This window comes from Nothoprocta perdicaria, unplaced genomic scaffold (genome assembly GCF_003342845.1).
Source record: "Nothoprocta perdicaria isolate Ctin4 unplaced genomic scaffold, notPer1 scaffold_355, whole genome shotgun sequence".
Taxonomy (NCBI): domain Eukaryota; kingdom Metazoa; phylum Chordata; class Aves; order Tinamiformes; family Tinamidae; genus Nothoprocta; species Nothoprocta perdicaria.
This window is the reverse complement of record NW_020455594.1, coordinates 403,748-421,947: the sequence shown is the minus strand read 5'-3', so window position 1 is coordinate 421,947 and position 18,200 is coordinate 403,748. Positions and strand designations below refer to the sequence as shown.

At 42.0% G+C, this 18,200-nt stretch overlaps 2 protein-coding genes across 5 annotated transcripts in view; both read left to right on the top strand.

Annotated features, from left to right (window-relative positions):
- Positions 1-5,193: 5,193 nt before the first annotated feature.
- Positions 5,194-15,373, top strand: NPL (N-acetylneuraminate pyruvate lyase). 4 transcript variants are annotated; one of them, XM_026044239.1, is made up of 12 exons: positions 5,194-5,228; positions 5,808-5,879; positions 7,642-7,715; positions 8,807-8,894; positions 9,980-10,037; positions 10,118-10,193; positions 10,920-11,012; positions 11,462-11,610; positions 11,798-11,844; positions 12,727-12,811; positions 13,398-13,437; positions 14,124-15,373. In XM_026044239.1, exons 2-12 carry the CDS (start codon positions 5,815-5,817, stop codon positions 14,270-14,272), a joined length of 924 nt encoding a protein of 307 aa, XP_025900024.1. In that variant the 5' UTR covers positions 5,194-5,228; positions 5,808-5,814; the 3' UTR covers positions 14,273-15,373. The 4 variants fall into 4 exon arrangements, with proteins under 4 accessions (XP_025900024.1, XP_025900029.1, XP_025900026.1 ...); XM_026044244.1 differs by having other exon boundaries at positions 13,530-14,148; XM_026044241.1 differs by lacking the exon at positions 5,194-5,228 and adding an exon at positions 5,347-5,376.
- A 720-nt stretch (positions 15,374-16,093) lies between these two features.
- DHX9 (DExH-box helicase 9) overlaps positions 16,094-18,200 on the top strand; it is a 23,809-nt gene continuing 21,702 nt past the window's right edge. The window contains exons 1-3 of the mRNA XM_026044252.1: positions 16,094-16,212; positions 17,512-17,652; positions 17,990-18,107. Coding sequence (XP_025900037.1) covers positions 16,102-16,212; positions 17,512-17,652; positions 17,990-18,107 — 370 coding nt within the window. The 5' untranslated portion in view covers positions 16,094-16,101. The remainder of the gene's footprint in view (positions 16,213-17,511; positions 17,653-17,989; positions 18,108-18,200) is intronic.

Here is an 18,200-nt window from a genome sequence, read left to right as displayed (position 1 = left end):
CCTCCCCCTTTCTGTCCATTCATTGTCCTGACTGCTTGAGAGGGGTGGTGCAGRGCAGCAGCTTTCCCTTTTTGTCCCAGGGCAAATTGGTGGGTACAAATCGGGCTAAAAACAAACAGCTAACACAGTCTTTATGAAATTTTTGCTGACATGTTAGAAAATTCAGTGTTCTTATATAATGGGCTGTCTGTTTTAAATGGTATTTGAGAGTAATCAGCCTCCCTAGCCCTTGGATGTCTGCACAAAGGGCTTATACAAAACTATTGTGAAATCCTGCTGTGTTTGTAGTGAACAAAGCGAAGCTGGATTCCTCATGTAACTAGCTCCAGATTTAGTTAAGTGCCAGCAAAATAGATATTTGAATCCTGAAAACATGTCCTGTGTTTGGGATGGTTCGTGCAAATCCCTTGCAGCCAAATTCACCCAAACTTACTGTGATATTTGCGTTCCATAAGCGAGAATGGCTTTTAGCATARGCCAAATAACTCCTTGTCAGGGTGACATGAAGGGAAAAGATGCCAAGTTGTAGTTGCAGACCTCTCTCTAATGTCACTAAGGTGGCTATTTAGAGAGAGATTTGACTAGTTAAACCTATTAGAACATGCCAAGGTCAGAAACATAGAGCCATTTCTCTGTGGGTTCAGCATAATTATTTTATGACCTTTACAGGTGTTCCGCTTCAATCAAACAGGAGAAAAGCAGGATGGTGTTTCAGAGAAGCAGAAGCTGTTACTTGTGGTGTTTATGTGGGGGCTCAAGGCGTACCAAGGCTTTTACTTGACTTTGGAGTGAAGTTAGGCYCTGTCACCTTAGTGACCATGCCAAGTGCATACTAGTAGGTAGGAGGGCTGCCTAACCCAGCTACCACACTTTGGTCCATCTCCACACTTGAGCACGTGCACAGAGAAATGCTGCCTTGAAAGGGGAGCCATTAATTTGTAGATAAACACAAGCCCACTGTTGTGTGGGCTTGTGTGAACTGTGTGTTTTGTCTCTGAAGCAGAGACCCAGAACAATTTCTGACCTGTGTGTGTGTTTCGGTCCYCAACAAAGAACTGGCTGTTCTGCTGGAGTAGCCTGAGGTTGGAAAACAACGCTCAGTGTTTTCCTCAAGAGGTTGTTTTCCATCACACTTTTGTTTTTCACATGCACATTGGAAGGACATGTCAGCAATTGGGGGATACACACAGTGGGCCAGGCATGAAGGCATGTTCTTTACCTACGGAGGAGCCATAATTGTACTAATTAAGCAGTAATTGAATCTAAAAGGATGCCTAAGATCATCTCTTTAATATCTCATAGATGCATCAGAGACTTGGCTGGTATTTTGTAGAACAGCTGACAAAGCAACGGTTTCCTACACTGTTGTCTCAAAGAGAAATAAGATTATAACAATAGCACTAATACTGTCACTAATACTCAAGCTGGTGTTTCTGACTCTGCAAAAAGCTCATAGTTCCATCTCAGTGTTCTAAGGAAATGAATTGAGCTTCCCCCTACAAATTAATTTTTGACAGCTTTCCACTCAGAACAAGATAATGAAACAGAGGTGAGATTTTTGTCCATAAGATAAAAACAGCTCATTCAGAGAAATACAGAGTTTATATAGATAAAATTTTAGTGTTTAAAAAGAAGAAAGCCATAATCTGATTTTTTAATAGTATTTAATAATGGTTTAAGGCTATATGATCAATACAGATATAGCCTAGAGTAAGAAAGAATATAAAATTTATATACTTTTTTTCAAACACAGCTCTGGTGTTTTACAGTCTGAAGGGAGGAAAGAGGCAGGCTCACTAGGATAGTCCAGTGTTTGAAGTCATCAACAGTTCACACAAGAAGAAAGAAGTAGTTAGCAACCTTTGTAGCAGCACAGTACCTCACCTATCAGATGAGTTCTCAGGTAAGTGCCTCCTGCCTTGTTCCTGTAGGCAGGAACGCGTTCCCTAAATGAACATGCAGAGATAACTGCAAAAATGGTGGGCTCTTTTTTTATTTAGGGATGTTTTTGTTCTSACAGCACTCAGCAATACAGATTGAGGGCCACCAGGATATGTGTTAACATGGGGAAGAATGAGCACTGAGGAAGGATAAAAAAAACAGATTTTAGGGGAAAGTTGTGGGGCCTTTGGCTTTGGAAGTTAAGCAACCTCAGAAAAACAGTCAGCAAGTTCTTAATGTCAATCCATTATGTTCATACATGGCAGCCTGCTTGCAGTTCAATTTCTGGACATGAATATGTGTTTCTTAAATGTTATAAGTTTCCTATTTGAAGTTAGCTTATGCTTTTGATTATGTAAGCTTTTGAGATTAATATTTTCCTTATGGAAAAAATGCTTACAACTATCAAAACTACATTTTCATTCCTTTAATTGTTTTTGTTAATAATTTGTTAATATTATTTTTATTGTTTTCCTTGTCATACTCTGAGCTTTGGCACCAGTGACACTTTACTGCTTTTTTTCTGTGGTAAGTCATTACACAGCATGCTGCAGCTTTAACAGAACTGCAGACAGCCTCAGCACTTCCTTTGTCTTTCCCAAAATACACAATGTGGATTTTGGATTCTCTCCTAAATAGGAATTCACATGTTCCTATTCTCCTGAATATAAAATTCCACAGTCATTTAAGCTTTTCTAAATGTGTTTGCTCATTCAAGAGACATTAGGCATTAAACATGTGCTAAAAGCGTCTTAAGCGATTATAAAGGAGAGTAATGAGGTATTTTGAAYGGTTACCACAGGCTCATTTCTTTCCCTTGGGGGAAGCATCATCCATCAGATGCTGCATTCACATACACATCTAGTAAAGGCCAGAGAAAATGACAGCTGAGTGTGAATAGCCCACGGTGGGCATATTTTGGAATGGAGGAGGAATGCCACCAGCCCAAGCTCCTGAGATTACTATGTGACTATGAAAAATGTGCTCCCAGAGCACAGAACAACAGGGGATTGTTCTCTTTGCTATGGACACTGTGGACTCATTTACACACCCTTGTGTAAGATCTGAAGGGCAGTACAGAAGGTTGAGTGTTTTACTACACCTGTTTTATGGATAGGAAAGAGGTGTTGCAAGGCAAAAGGATTTCCCTCAGTTTGCAAAGCAAGCCCCATAGCAGAGATGCAACCTGCAGACATTTTCAGGACATTCTCAGGAAAGACCAATTTATGTCTTTTTTGGTGATGAGTCCATGTACAATTTATGTTGGAGCTTTTACAGCTTCTCTTCTGAGGCTGTTAAATGTCAGTCGTGAATCCATGCAGGGCGTTAAGGGGGCACTTGTACATCATGTTAATGGGTGATGACAGTCCAGTGGCTAACTTTGCTGAGAAGATTCAAATTCAGGACGTGGCACTGTTTTTGTGGGATGGAAGAATCAAAAAAGAGGCTGAAGGAGAGGCAGGCGATGAGGAAACAGGGAGCCAATACTCTTTGTGTTTTTATGTTACTTGTGTGTTTTTGCACACACAGATTAACAGGATGTCCCCTGCAGGCATCCATACACCAGAGATCACTGTTATCTGAGGAGCTTGCAGATCAGAGAACCATGGGGAGGAGCACAAGAGCTAAATATGAGAAACTAAGGCACAAGTACTAATAGTTTATTTGTTTTAATGCTGCAACATATGCTAGTGCATGTAAAATTCCTTTTACATAACATGCTTGCATTAACATGCTTACATTACAATAACATGCTTACATTACATTACTCATATGTAGTTTTAAGTTTGATCTCCTTTTGAACAATATTTTGTCTGGGAACAGAGAAAAGATGAAATTTGACTAACACAACTAGTTATAATTGCTCAGGAAAAACATCTTTTAATTGGTGATGCTCTTTACCACAGTTCCTAACTAACCCTTACACAATTCCTAACTAACCCTTAGCAAGCACTTGAGTTGGCTGCTCTGACAGAGACATGCCCTCTAGTGATTGCTTTATGACAAATTGATCTAGATTTGGTTCCTCATTTACTAAGCTCGGTCTCTGCAAGCACCTCTTGGCCTGTTTTATGTTGCCCTGCACAATGGATACGTGGATCCCCAGCAGACGACTGAGTGCTACAAAACTGCCAAGCGCAGCACAGTATAAACGTTTTTCTTCACCTAGCTCCAAAGTGCAGGCTTAGACAAGTTAAGGTAGCTGAGCTTGCTTAAGTCCCTCTATGCTAAGACTGCAAAACAAACACATTCTTAGTTTGCAGCCAGGCTTCCTTCGCCACTGTTCTCTAGCTCTGTAGACCAAGTATGTTCCTGTTTTTCACACAGTGACTTATGGCTGAGAAGAAATCCCTGCAGAAATTCACCAGTGTTTTTTAACCTTCCTTTGAAATCAGCCCCCTAATAGTTTACAGTGTTGCCCACTGGCTCAACTATGGTGAGCGCTAACAGTTCTGGAGAGGTGATGGCTAACTCCAACAAGCCTTTAAAAGCATGACTTTTGTATTGCAGAGGATTATAGAGACTGTGGCTGTTCTAACAGCTCCTACAAGAGCTGGGATGAGGAAGGAAGCTCATGGACAAGGAAGGAGGTCATCTTTCTTCAGAGAAAATGTCAGATGATACCAATTTCCTCCCTGTCCTTCAGGCAAGCAGCGATCCATGTTTTTGCTTTTATTTTTTGTTTGTTTTGTTTTAAAGCTGTAACCTTGTACATAAAGGGTATTTCCATTGCCCCCTATCTAGACTGCCACTGGTAATTTTAGGATTGGTGCAAACTGCTTCCAGAAATGCAGTGACACTGTCAGCTGCTTAAATGTTCAGCAGAACTCCCGAACAGGGCAGGCTTGTGCGCCAGCCTGTGCCTGACACTGCCACCTCCTTTCCCTCTTTAAAACCAACCAGCACCCCACCACGTTTGCCAGTGTGCTATTAGGAAAGGAGTATTTTTTTGTGGTTGACATTATTCGGGCAATGTGTCCTGCCAGTCATTTGCATGTTAAAGTTTGGCACGGCTGCTGTCCCTCGACACCCTTGGRTGCTTCCTTCCTGGCAAAGCACAGGAGCCCCAAGGCCCCCTCTGCGTGCGAGTAAAACGTGCCCTGGAGTGAAATGTGGTCGGCAGGGGACGGCGAGCTCCGCAACGCTCCCAACGCCTACCCTGCCCAACGGCTCCAACGGCCGCCGCTGCGGGGCTTCTTCCGGCGCGGCCCCGGGGCGGAGCGGGCGGGCGCGGCGCCCGCTGGGCCGAGCCCGCCCCCGGCCAGAGCAGCCGGGGAGGCGGCGAGGTGAGCGGCCGGGCTGGGCCGGGCGGGCCGCGGGTGCGCCGAGCGCGGCAGCCTCAGCGCGGGCCGTCGCTCGGGCGGGCTCCGTGGCCGGGACGGGCAGTGCCGGCCTGGCCGGGCCTCGCCAGCCAGAGGGTTTTAGCCCTCTTGGGTGAGGAGGGTTTGGGCGTCGCTCTTCCCCCTTTGGCCAGTGTGGCAGTGTTCCCAGCTTCCCCTTTCTCAAGACTGGGTGAAGGGGGATAAGCCCGATTCCCCACAAATATGTTCTGCCTTGCAGGCTGCCCCATGTCTCTGTGCATGTGTTAGGCCACAAGCTATGTGTGTGTTGGGAGCCATAAGGGGAAAATGCCCTCAAGCCACATGTGGTGTTCCCGTTCCTGCCCTCAGATGGGGCGCTCCGCAGAATCCTTCCCTGTCTGAAAACTCAGCAGTTCTCTCAAGGTTCTTTTCTGCACTGCAAAAACCCTTGCATGGGTCACCTCTTCTGGACTTTGCCTGTCGAGCTTTCTTGTTAACAGCAGGCAGCTGAAACAATGCAGGATGAGAATYTTTTTTTTTTAATCTTTTCCTTTGTTTTCCAAGCACTTCAATGGCATCCAGAAAGAAGTTACAGGGTCTTGTAGCAGCTACGATCACCCCAATGACTCCTGATGGGTAAGTATTAGTTTGCATCACAGTCTTTGCATGGTCAAATTTGCACTGCTAATGGTTATCGTAAAACCTTATTTTCCTGCTTTCTTTTCCAGAACTGATGGCTGTTTGGTTTTATTTTTTAATCATCTCTCTGATGAATTTACCTTTTCAGTTTTGGTAGTTAGTGCAAAGTTTAGATTGTGCTTCTGCAACTAAAGGTTTAAAACACTAATCCCCTTCCATATAGCCATAAAAGGATGAGGTTAATTCTGTAACCAAGCCATCCAGGCTTGCCCTTGGAAGAAGGGCTAAGTAGGATGAGAAAGGACCAGATCAGTCCCACTAGCACTAGTGGGTTCCCTTTAGCTCTGCAGCCTCCAGTCTCGAGACCAACAAGTTCTGGGGTTAGAAGTGTTGGGTCAATCTTGTATCTTTTTCTACTACTTTTCTAGGTGCAAACTGAACTATGGTAAGATTATATGTGCCTTGTAATGTTTTCAGGCTTTCTAAGATATATCATAGTTCAATCATAAAGTAAAATCACATATTAAAAAATAAAAAGAAGTTGAGATCTAGGAAACAAATATCTAAGTCTGATGTCCAGTTATATTTCTCTTGGCCCTAAGTCATGCACRTTTTCGTGTGTATATTTGTGTGCAATGGATCAGTTTAAGCAAAAAAACATTGCAAGACTTTTAAGTTCTGAAAATGATGGCAGGCAAATTAAAAGTTGAAGTTCAGCTTTCCTCAAGGAAATGTCGATAAAAATATTTTTCTCTACTATATTTTCATGTGTCAAGATTGAGTTATTTGCAATTTGCAAAGGACCCTGAAATATCCTGATAGGAGATGAGCCAAGAGTGWACAAGTATTTGAGGGAGATGATAGTGATTTGCTAATGTGGTCCTTTGAAAGTGAACCTTTTCTTTTAATGAGTTTGCAGAGCAAGTACTATATCAATCAGAGAACTCTTTTGCATTACAATCACTGCTTAATTTTGTGCTTTAAAGGAAACTTATTTCAAAATTTCTTTTTAATTACTACTACTTGAGCTTATTGCAACATGGCATTTCGAGGATGGTCCTGGTCCCTCTGCTGGGAAGTCCATTGTTGTGGTCAGATAGATCCTGTGAGAGCAGATATGAAATTTCAGGTCATATGTGAACCCAGTAAAGGTCTCAAAATTGACTTCCAGACCACATGCCATGCATGTTTGRCAAGTTAGAACAACAACAAAATATTAATCACTGATAAATAAAGTAAGTTTGCTCTGGAGAGGAGATAAACCTATAATCCTTGTTTCCCTGTTTGTTGTGGAAATCTGTTCCTTTCCTCATCCTTTTTTAACAAGAGGTCAGTCACATCCACCAGATACCATTTTACAGTCTGTATCCTGCAGTGAGGATAGCTTAGCTCTCTGCTAGCACTTGCACAGACACTACTGTGCTCTCGAGAGCACTCTTGTTTCCCTAATACTCCAAAAGGCTTGAGTGTCTCATAATCTCCCATTTTTCTCAAAAAATGCCCTTTGCATTYTTGACAAGCCTTCAATAATTATCAAGTGAAATAATATTGGAATAGCAAACAGCTTGTCAGGAGAAAGAGGAACTGCAAGAAAGTACATTCAGAACTGAATTGTTACCTGAATTGTTAAACTCATGCTGAGGGCATCACATCTCAGAGAGATCCATGTATGTATAAGTGCAAGGCTTCAAAAATACCTAAGATTTCTGTGGGTAGAGACTTACAGGAGCTGAGATTCCTAAGCTTCTTTTCATTTCAGACAAATTAACCTCCCAGTAATTCGTCAATATGTGGATTATTTGATAAGCAAGCAGAATGTGAAGAACATTTTTGGTAAGTTTTCTTTCTTTTCTTTTTGAAAAAAAAAAAAAGAAAAAAAAAAGAATTGAAGGTAAAATGAAACAAAAAAAATCAATTTAGAAACCAGATATGTGCACTTCAATTACAGGAGAGACAATGTTCTCTTATAAGCAAACAGAAAAATGCCAGAATCTTTCGTAAGTTTTTTTTCTTTTCTTTTGAAAAAAAAAAAAAAAAAAAAAAGAAAAAAAGTTTTATGCAATGGGATAGCAATGCTGTCATAGCTTGCCTGAGAAGAGCTGTAATGGGAAGCTCTGTTGATGTGGGATTATAATAGATATTTGATTCACAGTGGAGAGAGTGTAGGCAATATTTCAGGCATCTGCTTTTGCCCACTTTTCATTAGTATACAGACTAAAATAAGTCTTGCCTTCATAAGGAGACAAATGGATAGTGCTGGATTGGCAGCATTTGAGTGGTTCTTTCCTTTACCTGAACAACATACAATCATCTGATAGAAGATCAGGAGTCCAGGGCATCCAACAGGCTCTGCCACAAAGGGGCTCCTTGGAGGGATCTGTGATGTACTGGACGATATCTCAATGCTTGCTGTCCTTACCTGTCTACTCTGCCCTCAAGGGGCTTCTGCCCTCTGAGCAAGGAYGGCTGGATAGAAAACACAGCTGCTGCAAAACCAACATGGTTCACAGCCTGGCATATTTAAGYAAGCTGAAGTTGGTGCTTTCAGCTCAAAATTTCAGTCAAAAAAGAGTGGCAAGAGGAGAAGCAGAATGTGTCCCTGACTTGAGCAGTTTGTTGTTCACGTGGTCACACCACCTGRTCAGCTGAGTTGTCCCTCCTTTGTCAGAATTTTCCAGTTTTGGCATCTGATTCCACATTTTCCCTCCCCTGTATGCTGAAAAACCTGGGTCTCAAACCTGAGCATTTAGTGCTGATAACACTCTAAGCCCTGTGTAGCCCCTGATGTGGAATACTGTTATCTTAAAGTGAACTGGGGGAAAAATATTTTGGTTTATTATCACAAAAATATCAGTAGCCGTCTTCAGTAAAACCAATCCATGTAGGGGTAGTCTCAACAGGCATGTTGTGCTTTATTGAAACAGTGAATGGCACAACAGGAGAAGGTCTGGCCCTCAGTGTCCAGGAGAGGAAGCAGCTGGCAGAAGAATGGGTGCGTCAAGGAAAAGACAAGTGAGTAGATGAGAGGGAACAGGAAATCCCAGCTCATGTTATGATACAGGCAGCCCTGAATGCAAAGCCACGTGTGTCTGCTGATGGCTTTTCTTGGTGTGTTTTGTTGTTGAGGTTTATTTTCCAAGTCCTTTATAGAAGAATGTGTCCATTTCCACTGCTTAGAAGGTTGTAAGAGTCCTCCTCTCTTGGTACAGAAGTGTGGAGCTGGGGGAAAAAATGGATTCTGGGCTGTGAGAAGAATTATTCTTGAGAAGAAATGAAAGAAAAAAGAGTTCTGCCCGTTTAAAGTCCTGTGAGCATTTCAGAACCTTTTAATATATTCACTGAATAGTTTGGTATGGGGGAAGCTGAGGTGCAAAGTGTTCAAGTGCTTTCCTGAAGATGCAGAATCTGTGGCGGAGGGAGGAATTCAACGTAGCTYTTCTGAGACTAGCTATGTATCTAATACAGATCTTCTCTCCCCTTCACTCCGGTACCTGTCAGAGTCCTGTTTTACTGAGCCCTCCTTTTGGAGAGGAGGAGGTGTTTTGGCATGGGAGGTACGGTGAGAGAGAATAAACTGGTGTGAAAACTCACAGTCAGTGTAAAAGTAAAGGTGAAACACAGAAGTGGTATTGATTAATTGGAAGTTGGGAAATTATGTTGAATGGAGCAAGCAAACAGTTGAAGATGATGCCATGAGACTGTTGTGCTCCTCTCATAATTCTGCAAAGCAATAACTTCAGAAAGCAATATCCTTTAATATTCTTTTGCCTTCCCAGCTMCATATAAATCTTCACATCTAATAAAATGCTAAGATTTTTCACTCCTGGCGGCCCTGCAAATATGACAGGAAACATTCATACATGATTTATTTTGCAAATGTGCATTTTTTCTCACCATTAGCTATTTGCCAATGTAGACATTTTCCCCATTTGTTTGCTCCTCAATTCAGCACAGGTTTAAATCCCTTTCAGTATTAATTTAGTTCAGTAATGTTCTTGTTTTGTGGCTGCATGGTCTGAATGGATTCATTTTGCAAGTCTGGTATTTTTCACCATCAGTGAAGTCTACCAAAATCTTCTGGTTTTGTTCTTATGCAGATTGGATCACATGATCATTCATGTGGGAGCGCTGAGTCTGCCAGAGTCCCAAGAGCTGGTGTGTAAATGATGTACACACCTTTTCACAGTGTGTGTAATAAAGCGGATGTACCGTCAGATATCTTCTGTCTTTTATAGGCGAGACATGCAGCAGCCATAGGTGCAAGTGGCATTGCTGTAATAGCCCCTTTCTTCTTCAAACCCACAAACAAAGGTGAGTGATGTGATTGTTAGACCTGGTCAAGCCATTAGSAGTATTTTCTGGAAGAAGAGAGCTCATGCTGTGAGGAGCAGTGATGACAGTGCTGTTCCTTGTGGAGCAAGTGTTGCCATACATCAGATTCTAGGAGGGTTAGCATCCCTTGGTTCTCTGCATCTCCTGCTACCTCAAAACTTCTAGTACTGAGTATTTTGCTTTTAACATAATAAACATAAGATGAAGGAACCAAATGATGTGGAACATTGTAACAGAAATGTTGTAAGATTGGTGTGAGTTATGAATGAAAAGGAACATGRGAAAGCTCTCAAAGAGACAGGAGAGAATGCAGGGCCTGAACTCACAGCGAGGGGCACAGTAAACAGCAATCGAACCAGTAGATGCTGAYGAACAACATGTAGGTGAGCAGAAGACCTTTGCTGTGACAACAGTAGAAAGGTAAAAAGATTTCAACACCTCACTTTTGCCATTCCTCTTCCTGCCATGCCAGCAGGAAGATAGACCATTGCCCAAGGTTTGTAGGGGACGCAATGAGCAAGATTTGAGGAAGATCAACCATAATAACTCTTTACTTCTTAAAATGMTACTCTTCTGTGACTGTGCACTGTGATGCCGAAATGTACAAGTCAGATCTCCACAGATTGTGGCTGCTATGAATCTGAACTGCCTTTCACCAGGGATGGTCTCCGCCTCTTACGAGGTCACTTGGTTGCTTTCTTCCAGATGAGCTGATTGCTTTCTTGAGGGAGGTTGCAGCTGAAGCTCCTGCTCTTCCATTTTATTACTATCACATTCCACATCTGACGGGTGTAAAGAGTAAGTACTGCTTGCTCTGCTCTCCTGAGCCAATAGGCTCTTAGAGGCCCAAATAAACTCAATGGCTGAGTTCTGCAAGACCGACTATTTGGGAGAGAATAAGGAAAACATAACTTGTTACTAAGATACAGGGTGTTTTGGGATATATGAATCTGTATTTATTCATAAGTAAATCATTGCCAGTTCATTCACAAATTTTCACTTCTCTGTGTTCTTTTCCTTCTGATCTGGAAAAAGGAATACTTCAGGGAGGATGGAAAGATAACTATGATGTAATTTCGGGCAAAATGACATTGAWATTATTTTACTGGTTGCTTTACATAATTTACCAGACATATGCCAACAGGGAATAACTTGTACTAAGTCTCTCTCTGCCCCTTGGGGAGGAGGCAGGGAAGTTTCGCAGGATGGGGATGTGATTCTTCATGTGGGATTGCTCTTCTGCACAGTTCGTGTTGAAGAGTTGCTGGATGGGATAAAAGAGCAGATCCCAACCTTCCAGGGCGTGAAGTTCAGTGACATGGACCTCTTGGACCTTGCACAGTGTATAAACAAGAATGACAGAGAAGAGTTGGTATTTCTTTATGGAGTGGATGAGGTAAGAGGTTCCCCTTAATAATTCTTTTTTTCTTAAGACATTCTCTTGCTTCAGCTTGGGGGGGAAAAAAAAAAAAAAGTAATGCTGGACATTGAGTCCCAGGTACTTTTGCTGTTTCCTTTCCTTTTAAAAATGTTTGTTACACAAAGTAAAAATACTCTTTATCCCCTCTCCCATCCCAAACTAGCAACTTCTGAGTGCACTGGCAATAGGGGCAGATGGAGCAGTTGGAAGGTCAGTATATCTTGGACTCCTTTTCCCCTTCCCACACTTTCCTGATGTATCTGCCACTCTCTGCATAGGATTTTTCTGCTTACCTTCTATCATAGTAGGGGAGGCCTTTACAGGATAAGGCTGCACAGCACAGAGCARCGTAATGAGCTAGCCTGAATGCCAGCAATGGCACCACTGTGTAACCTGGACCTCGTAGTGTACCAGTTTGGGTGATTCTTGCTGCAGTCTGTAAGGTGACCCAAGGGTTTATATTTTTATTTATCCTCACAGAACCTTTCTGAAATAGGGAATTTATTTATCTTCATTGTATGGTAAGGAATCAAAGCCCAGAGAGGTTAAATCTCTTGTCTTTTTCACGCTGTTGAGAAACAAGGCTCTGGAACAGAGCTCTGTTCAATTTCTGTTCAATTTCTGTTTTTTTTCCCTTCATGCTAGGCTGTTTAGATGAATTATTATATATTTCTCCTCTTGTGTAGACAATCCATTAAATGAATATTAATCTAGAAAATTGATTGCCCTTCTGTATTGCCTAATTGCTTTTATTATTATCATATATTAATAATAATAATAATAAAAGCAATTAGGCAATACAGAAGGGCAATCAATTAATAATTACAATAATTAATAATTAATGATAATAATTTTGAAAAGCAGTTCCATTTGGGAAGAAATAGGAAGAGAAATCCAAGCTTTAAATGCTTTTTTTAGGCCTTGGCATATTTATGATGCCTATCACTATAAACACATGCACCGTACTGCATGAATCTCTGTCACATTGCATTCTGATAATACTCARACAGAAGACTTGTTGGGCTACTTTTCTGTTTCTTGGTGGTTTTTCTAAGCCTCTCTTGCATTTGCAATCTTTATTGTTATTTTCAGTACCTACAACTACTTGGGCCAAAAGAACAACATGATGTTGCAAGCTTTTGCACAGCATGACCTTTCATTAGCACGGAAGTATCAGGTACGAGTTACCTTTTTTCCTGAGCAGCCCCACAGTGGCCAGGCACCATGGTTCTGGTGTTACCTTACATGAGGGGATGCAGAAAGCTGTTGCCAATCAGTTCTGGCTTGCCCTTTTTTCATCCTGGCCTGTTTGATGACTTGTGAGACATTCTGGGTAAGCAGTATACAATACCCAATATCTGTATCTTTCACTGGGACATAAGACATCCTTCTTTTGTCCTAAAAGAGAACTGATTCTAGGATGAAACTGTAATAATAAAAGATAGTCTGCTTTAGAAATCTCTTTATCAGGCGGCAGAAATTGAGATTTATTAACCTTTACAGCCTGATATGAGACTTATCTGCATTCCCAGACAGCTGCAGGAGTAATTGAACAGCAGTGATATAGAGGGGAGTGATGGTTTTCYTACATCCTTTTCTCCCTTCCCTGTTCCAGTGAAATAGAATTAATATTTCCCATAGACTGGCCAGCTTTCCCACAGCTATGCCCCAGTTGTATAAAATGTAAATACCATAATATTTCTAGATGCTTCTGTGTCTTACATACATGACAGAGTGAATAAAGTGCTGTCTCTCTCTTCTAGTTTCTCACTGGTGAATTTCTTAACTTTGTCATCAAACTAGGTAAGTCCTACGTTGCCCTTGCCACTTGTTACATTAAAAAGTAGATTGAGTGCTCCAGAAAGCCTCATATTGCTAAATTTCCTCCCTGATAGGTTTCATGAGAAAATGTTGCACGTGTTTCCTGAGTTGGGAAGCAGCTGGGAGTTGAACAAAGGGAAGCCTCCCTAAAAGATTCCACTCTCACTTCCTTCCTTCTACTGTGAAGTTTTACATCTTTAAAATAGTTTTTCTGTGATTTATCTTTTTACCCTTCTCTTATCCTGACTTTTCCTGTATGTGTTTGTCTATTTTTATTAACTCTCCAAATACCTGTTTCTGGCTTCTTTTCTTTGAGTGTCATTGACCTCAAATGATGTTGCCCCAGCAGGAAAAAGCAGCTCTGATACTTGTCTATCTTGTCTGGATATATTTTACAAACAACTCTGCTCAATGCTTTACAATGAGAATAAAGACAAAACACTTTAAGAGGTAGATACATTTGATAGAAGCAAAACTATTTTTTAATACAAAAAGTAGTAAGATCATTGAAGCTGGATTGTTGTAGGGAGACTGATTTTGTGCTTCATGGTTTCTACACCATGTTAACTGTTCTTTTCATGTACATGCTGCATGCAAGCTGCAAAGAATCTGTATGAATCGCAGTTAAATGATCTATAAATTACCTGCTTTCTATTTCATCTGCCCAGGTTTTGGTGTTGCCCAGACTAAAGCAGTGATGACTTTTGTTTCCGGCATTCCCATGGGACCTCCCCGGTTTCCGCTTGTTAAGGCCTCAGAGGAGTTCATCGCCAATGCCAAAGCCAAGCTGAACAGCATTGTGTGGCCTACTGACTGATTTCACTTCCATGTGGATTTTCCCCATGGGCAGTGAATACCTTCTCAGGGTCTCACTGTCACCTGGCACACTCTCCATGTGACAGGGTGATTTAGCTGTGACTTCCATCAGGGATCTTGCAGGGTGCCTGAGCTCCTTCCTGTTAGGGCTGGTCTTGTTGGCACAGATCTAGCTGTCTTTTCATCTAACCTTACACATCTCCCTGGATTCGTGCACATCCCAGGATGAGCTGTTATCTCTAAAATAAGGACATTTTCCCCAGTAGAAGGGTCTTGGCTACTTTTGCACAGAAAGCAAGAAGATCTGTCTCTRCTCTCCACTATTCCCACATACTTTGTGCTCCTCCTCCACCTTCACCAGCATCTCCAGCACTGCTGTATGTTTGTATACACTGGTATGACACTCTCTGCTTGCTCAGGAGCTGTTTTAATCTGTCATGAAATCTTAGTCCATTATCAGCAGTAACTAAGGAATCTGTTGCTTTGGGGCACTGTCTACTCGTGTAAAATCTTTATTCTTTCTCATTGTCTTAATGCACCTTAAYTTAATGCAAAATTTAAAGAAACTTTTGTAATCTGAGCTTTTGCGTTACTAATGAATGGATATTTCTTCATCTTTTTCCTCGCAATGAAACTGGAGCTACAATTGAACTGTAATTCTCTGTATGCAAATGATATGCAAAATATACTGTGTTAAATCATTAGGAGAGAATCTATGATCAGATTAAGAGGTCCTCTTTTGCACCCTGGACCTGTTCAGCGTGTGAAATATTCTAATTTCCTTCTAATTTGTATTTATTTAATAAATTCAGACTAGYGTAGGTTCCTCTGTTCCCCTCACCTCTGAATTTGTAAGAAATTTAGAGAAGCTTTTCCCATTTCTCAGCTTGAAAGAGAGGTACCTCAGCCATGGGTGCTGCAGCTCWGGTAGCTCATGGTCGAACTGTTGCATAGTGGAAAACACAACATGAACATAAAACAAGAACTGATTGTTAGTCCCYTTTCTAATATCTCCACTAAGACACTAAATATCTTTATTGTAATTCTAGTGCTGCAACTTCCTGATTATTTTAGTATGTRGCATATAGGAATTAATGACACTTAGATAAGGCATCTTTAAAAGATTTGTTTTCTAACAGATCCGAATTATTTTGGTTCAATAATTTGATCACTTGTTTGTCACTACCAAATCTTGAAAACATTTTGGTCATTTTTTGACTCACTTCTGTATTCAATAATGATAATAAAACATTGTTTTAAATGCTTCTATTGCTGTTTCCTTTATCTCTTGTAGAAAATGCCGTTGCTGAGGTCCTAGGGGAGCAGCGGGGGAAGCTGAACTTTAGCCACGGGGGCTGTTTCGCACAAGTCAGCAGGACTTGATGGTCGAATAACATGTAAACGTGCGTCCTCGGAAGAGCAGACAGTAAATTATTTTTAGAGGTTGGAGGGAGGAAAGGGTCGTCAGCTGCTTTTGCTCCTGGTTGCCGGCCCAGCCTTCCCTCAGTCTTCAAGCTTTCCACTAAGCGCCTCAGCACTTTGCAGGGTSGTGGTGCTGTTGTCCCTCCGAAGTGCTGGATCTTTGAGCAGCTGCTGGAGCTGTTTTTGGCATCCAGCTTTTCATGGCGCAGGAAACCCCCTTGCGCGGTCGATCGAGGCGGCCCTTGGCGGCGCTCCCCGTGCGCTCTCTTGTCCCGCCGCGGCCGCCGTCACGGCGCCCGCCATGCTGCGGGGCGGGGCGGGGCGAGGGGGCAAGCGCCCATCTCCTGTAGCCCCGCCCTCCCCGAGGGCCGTTAACGGCCGCTGCGGAAGGCCGTTAACGGCCCCACCATGGGCGACGTGAAGAACTTCCTGTACGCCTGGTGCGGCAAGAGGAAGGTGACCCCCAACTACGAGATCCGCGCGGCGGGCAGCAAGAACCGGCAGACGTTCCTGTGCGAGGTGCGGGGCCTGGGCTCTGCGGGCTTCCCTCAGGGCACAGCGTGTGGGTGTCGGCGGACGGGGTGTGTTTCTGTAAGCGCCCCACGCGGGCGGACGTGGGTGTCCGCAGACAGGGGTGTGTGTTTCTGCAAGGGTCCTGCACAGATGTGCAGCGCTCCTCGGAGGAGGCTGAAAGGTGAGTGTGAAGCCTCTCCTGGGCAAGAGCCCGAGCATTYCAACGTCAGCCTGGGCAGGTGTCTCCTCCAGTTCCTTGTGGGGTGTTGGAAGGTGATCGTAAGACCTGGTATTATGTTGCCCGGATCTGTGTGCCGTTACAACCTTGCTCTATGCTTGGCTGTTGAAATGCTGAATGCTCCACCGGACAACTTAAAGTTCATATCRTCTCCAAGAAGGAGCTAATGCTCAGCCCAAGGGTGCTTGAGGATTAGGATGTAAATAAAAATCATAGACTTGGACAAAGCAGATTGAATTTGTCATTAGGTGCTTCATCCCAGAAAACCCCATAGCAAAACTGACAGCACAGAGCTGATATGGAAGTGAGGTGAGTGATACGGCAGTGTGTCAGGATTTGAGGGAATGAGCAGGTGCGTGAATATGATTATTGCTGGGCATCCTTTTTGCCATCCCTTGTTGTTAGTGTAGTGTCTTTGAAAAAAAAAATTGAATACTTCCAAATTTGTTGGATTTCTCCATTTTCTGGCAGAACCTTCTCTAGAGGTTAATGATTATGTCCCTTTTTCCTTCCCCTTTGAGTGTATACTCCTTGCTGTCAGAATGAGCATCTCTGTATTTTCCTTCCTCTTACATGGAGATGCTCTTCTTTTCGTATGTCATRTAAATACACTCTTGTTTCATGCAAAAAAGGGAGTATTTTACTTAATTTGCCCTTCTACAATAAAAATCCAAAGCTTAGGGAAACTTAGTGATGGTGCTCAATGTAAACATATAAGGATGGAAAATAAATTTAAGATGAAGGGGAATGGTGGCAGAAAAAGCTGTAAAATATCTGGTTAGCTTGAAATTTAAAAAGGTTTCTGTGCTGTACTTCAATTTTGTAGCAGCTTCTCAGATAATCTAGRAGGATAGAAAGAGGTTGCTTTAAACTGTGGCTGCAAGTTTATGTTTTGAAGATTTTGAGAAATACTYATTCTCTTGAGAATAGCCTAATGATATTTTCTTTAATAAATAAGAAATATTTCTGGCCACAAGTTATACCTTGAAGAGCTATAGGAAAAATAATTTTGTCTTTTCAAGACACTTTCACTTGTGTTTATCATGGGTCTGCATTTTAATTTGCAGGTTCGAGTGGAAGGCTTTAACTACATTGGCATGGGCAATTCTACCAACAAGAAAGATGCACAGAGCAATGCTGCTCGGGACTTTGTCAATTATTTGGTTCGAGTGAATGAAATAAAGACTGAAGAAATCCCTACTTTTGGGGTAAGTTGCTCATTTCTTCATTCCAAAAACTAATCTTTGATTGCAATGCTGTCTTGGAGATCAGACCTGGACCATGTTATTTTTTCCCTGCCTGATCATACAATTGCTTAACTTTAAGTCAGGGCTACTTGTTGGTTGAGAATACAGTTAAGGAATACCCATAGAAAGCCAAATATTCATCAAGTGCATTCTTTTCATATTAAAAGAGGAGCTTTGCCTGTTACTATTGCATAATGAAGCGTGAACCCTTTATGTTGCCCAGGGTTTTCAGGCTAAATACTAAGAAGATTTTCTGGGTACAAAGGTGTTGATTATTTCCCTTCATTTTCTTCTCTAGCCAGCAGGTGGCAATACTGCTGCCAAACTGATACCTGGACCAGCTGGAGATGTTCCTGATTCCGGTTCTCCTTTGGGTGGACCTCTCCCTCCGCATTTGATTCTGAAGGCTGAAACAGGTAATAGTATGAATACTAGAATTTAGATGTTTGTGTATTTAATACAGATATATTTTTTTGGTTGTCTTTGTCTTGTTTTTTTTTTTTTTTTTT

Bases quoted from the DNA above. Each gene is read 5' to 3' on its own strand.
- NPL (XM_026044239.1), top strand. From the start codon at position 5,815: ATGGCATCCAGAAAGAAGTTACAGGGTCTTGTAGCAGCTACGATCACC. The intron at 11,013-11,461 runs GTAAGTACTGCT...TCTTCTGCACAG, and splicing joins ACATCTGACGGGTGTAAAGA to TTCGTGTTGAAGAGTTGCTG. The intron at 13,438-14,123 runs GTAAGTCCTACG...TCATCTGCCCAG, and splicing joins TAACTTTGTCATCAAACTAG to GTTTTGGTGTTGCCCAGACT.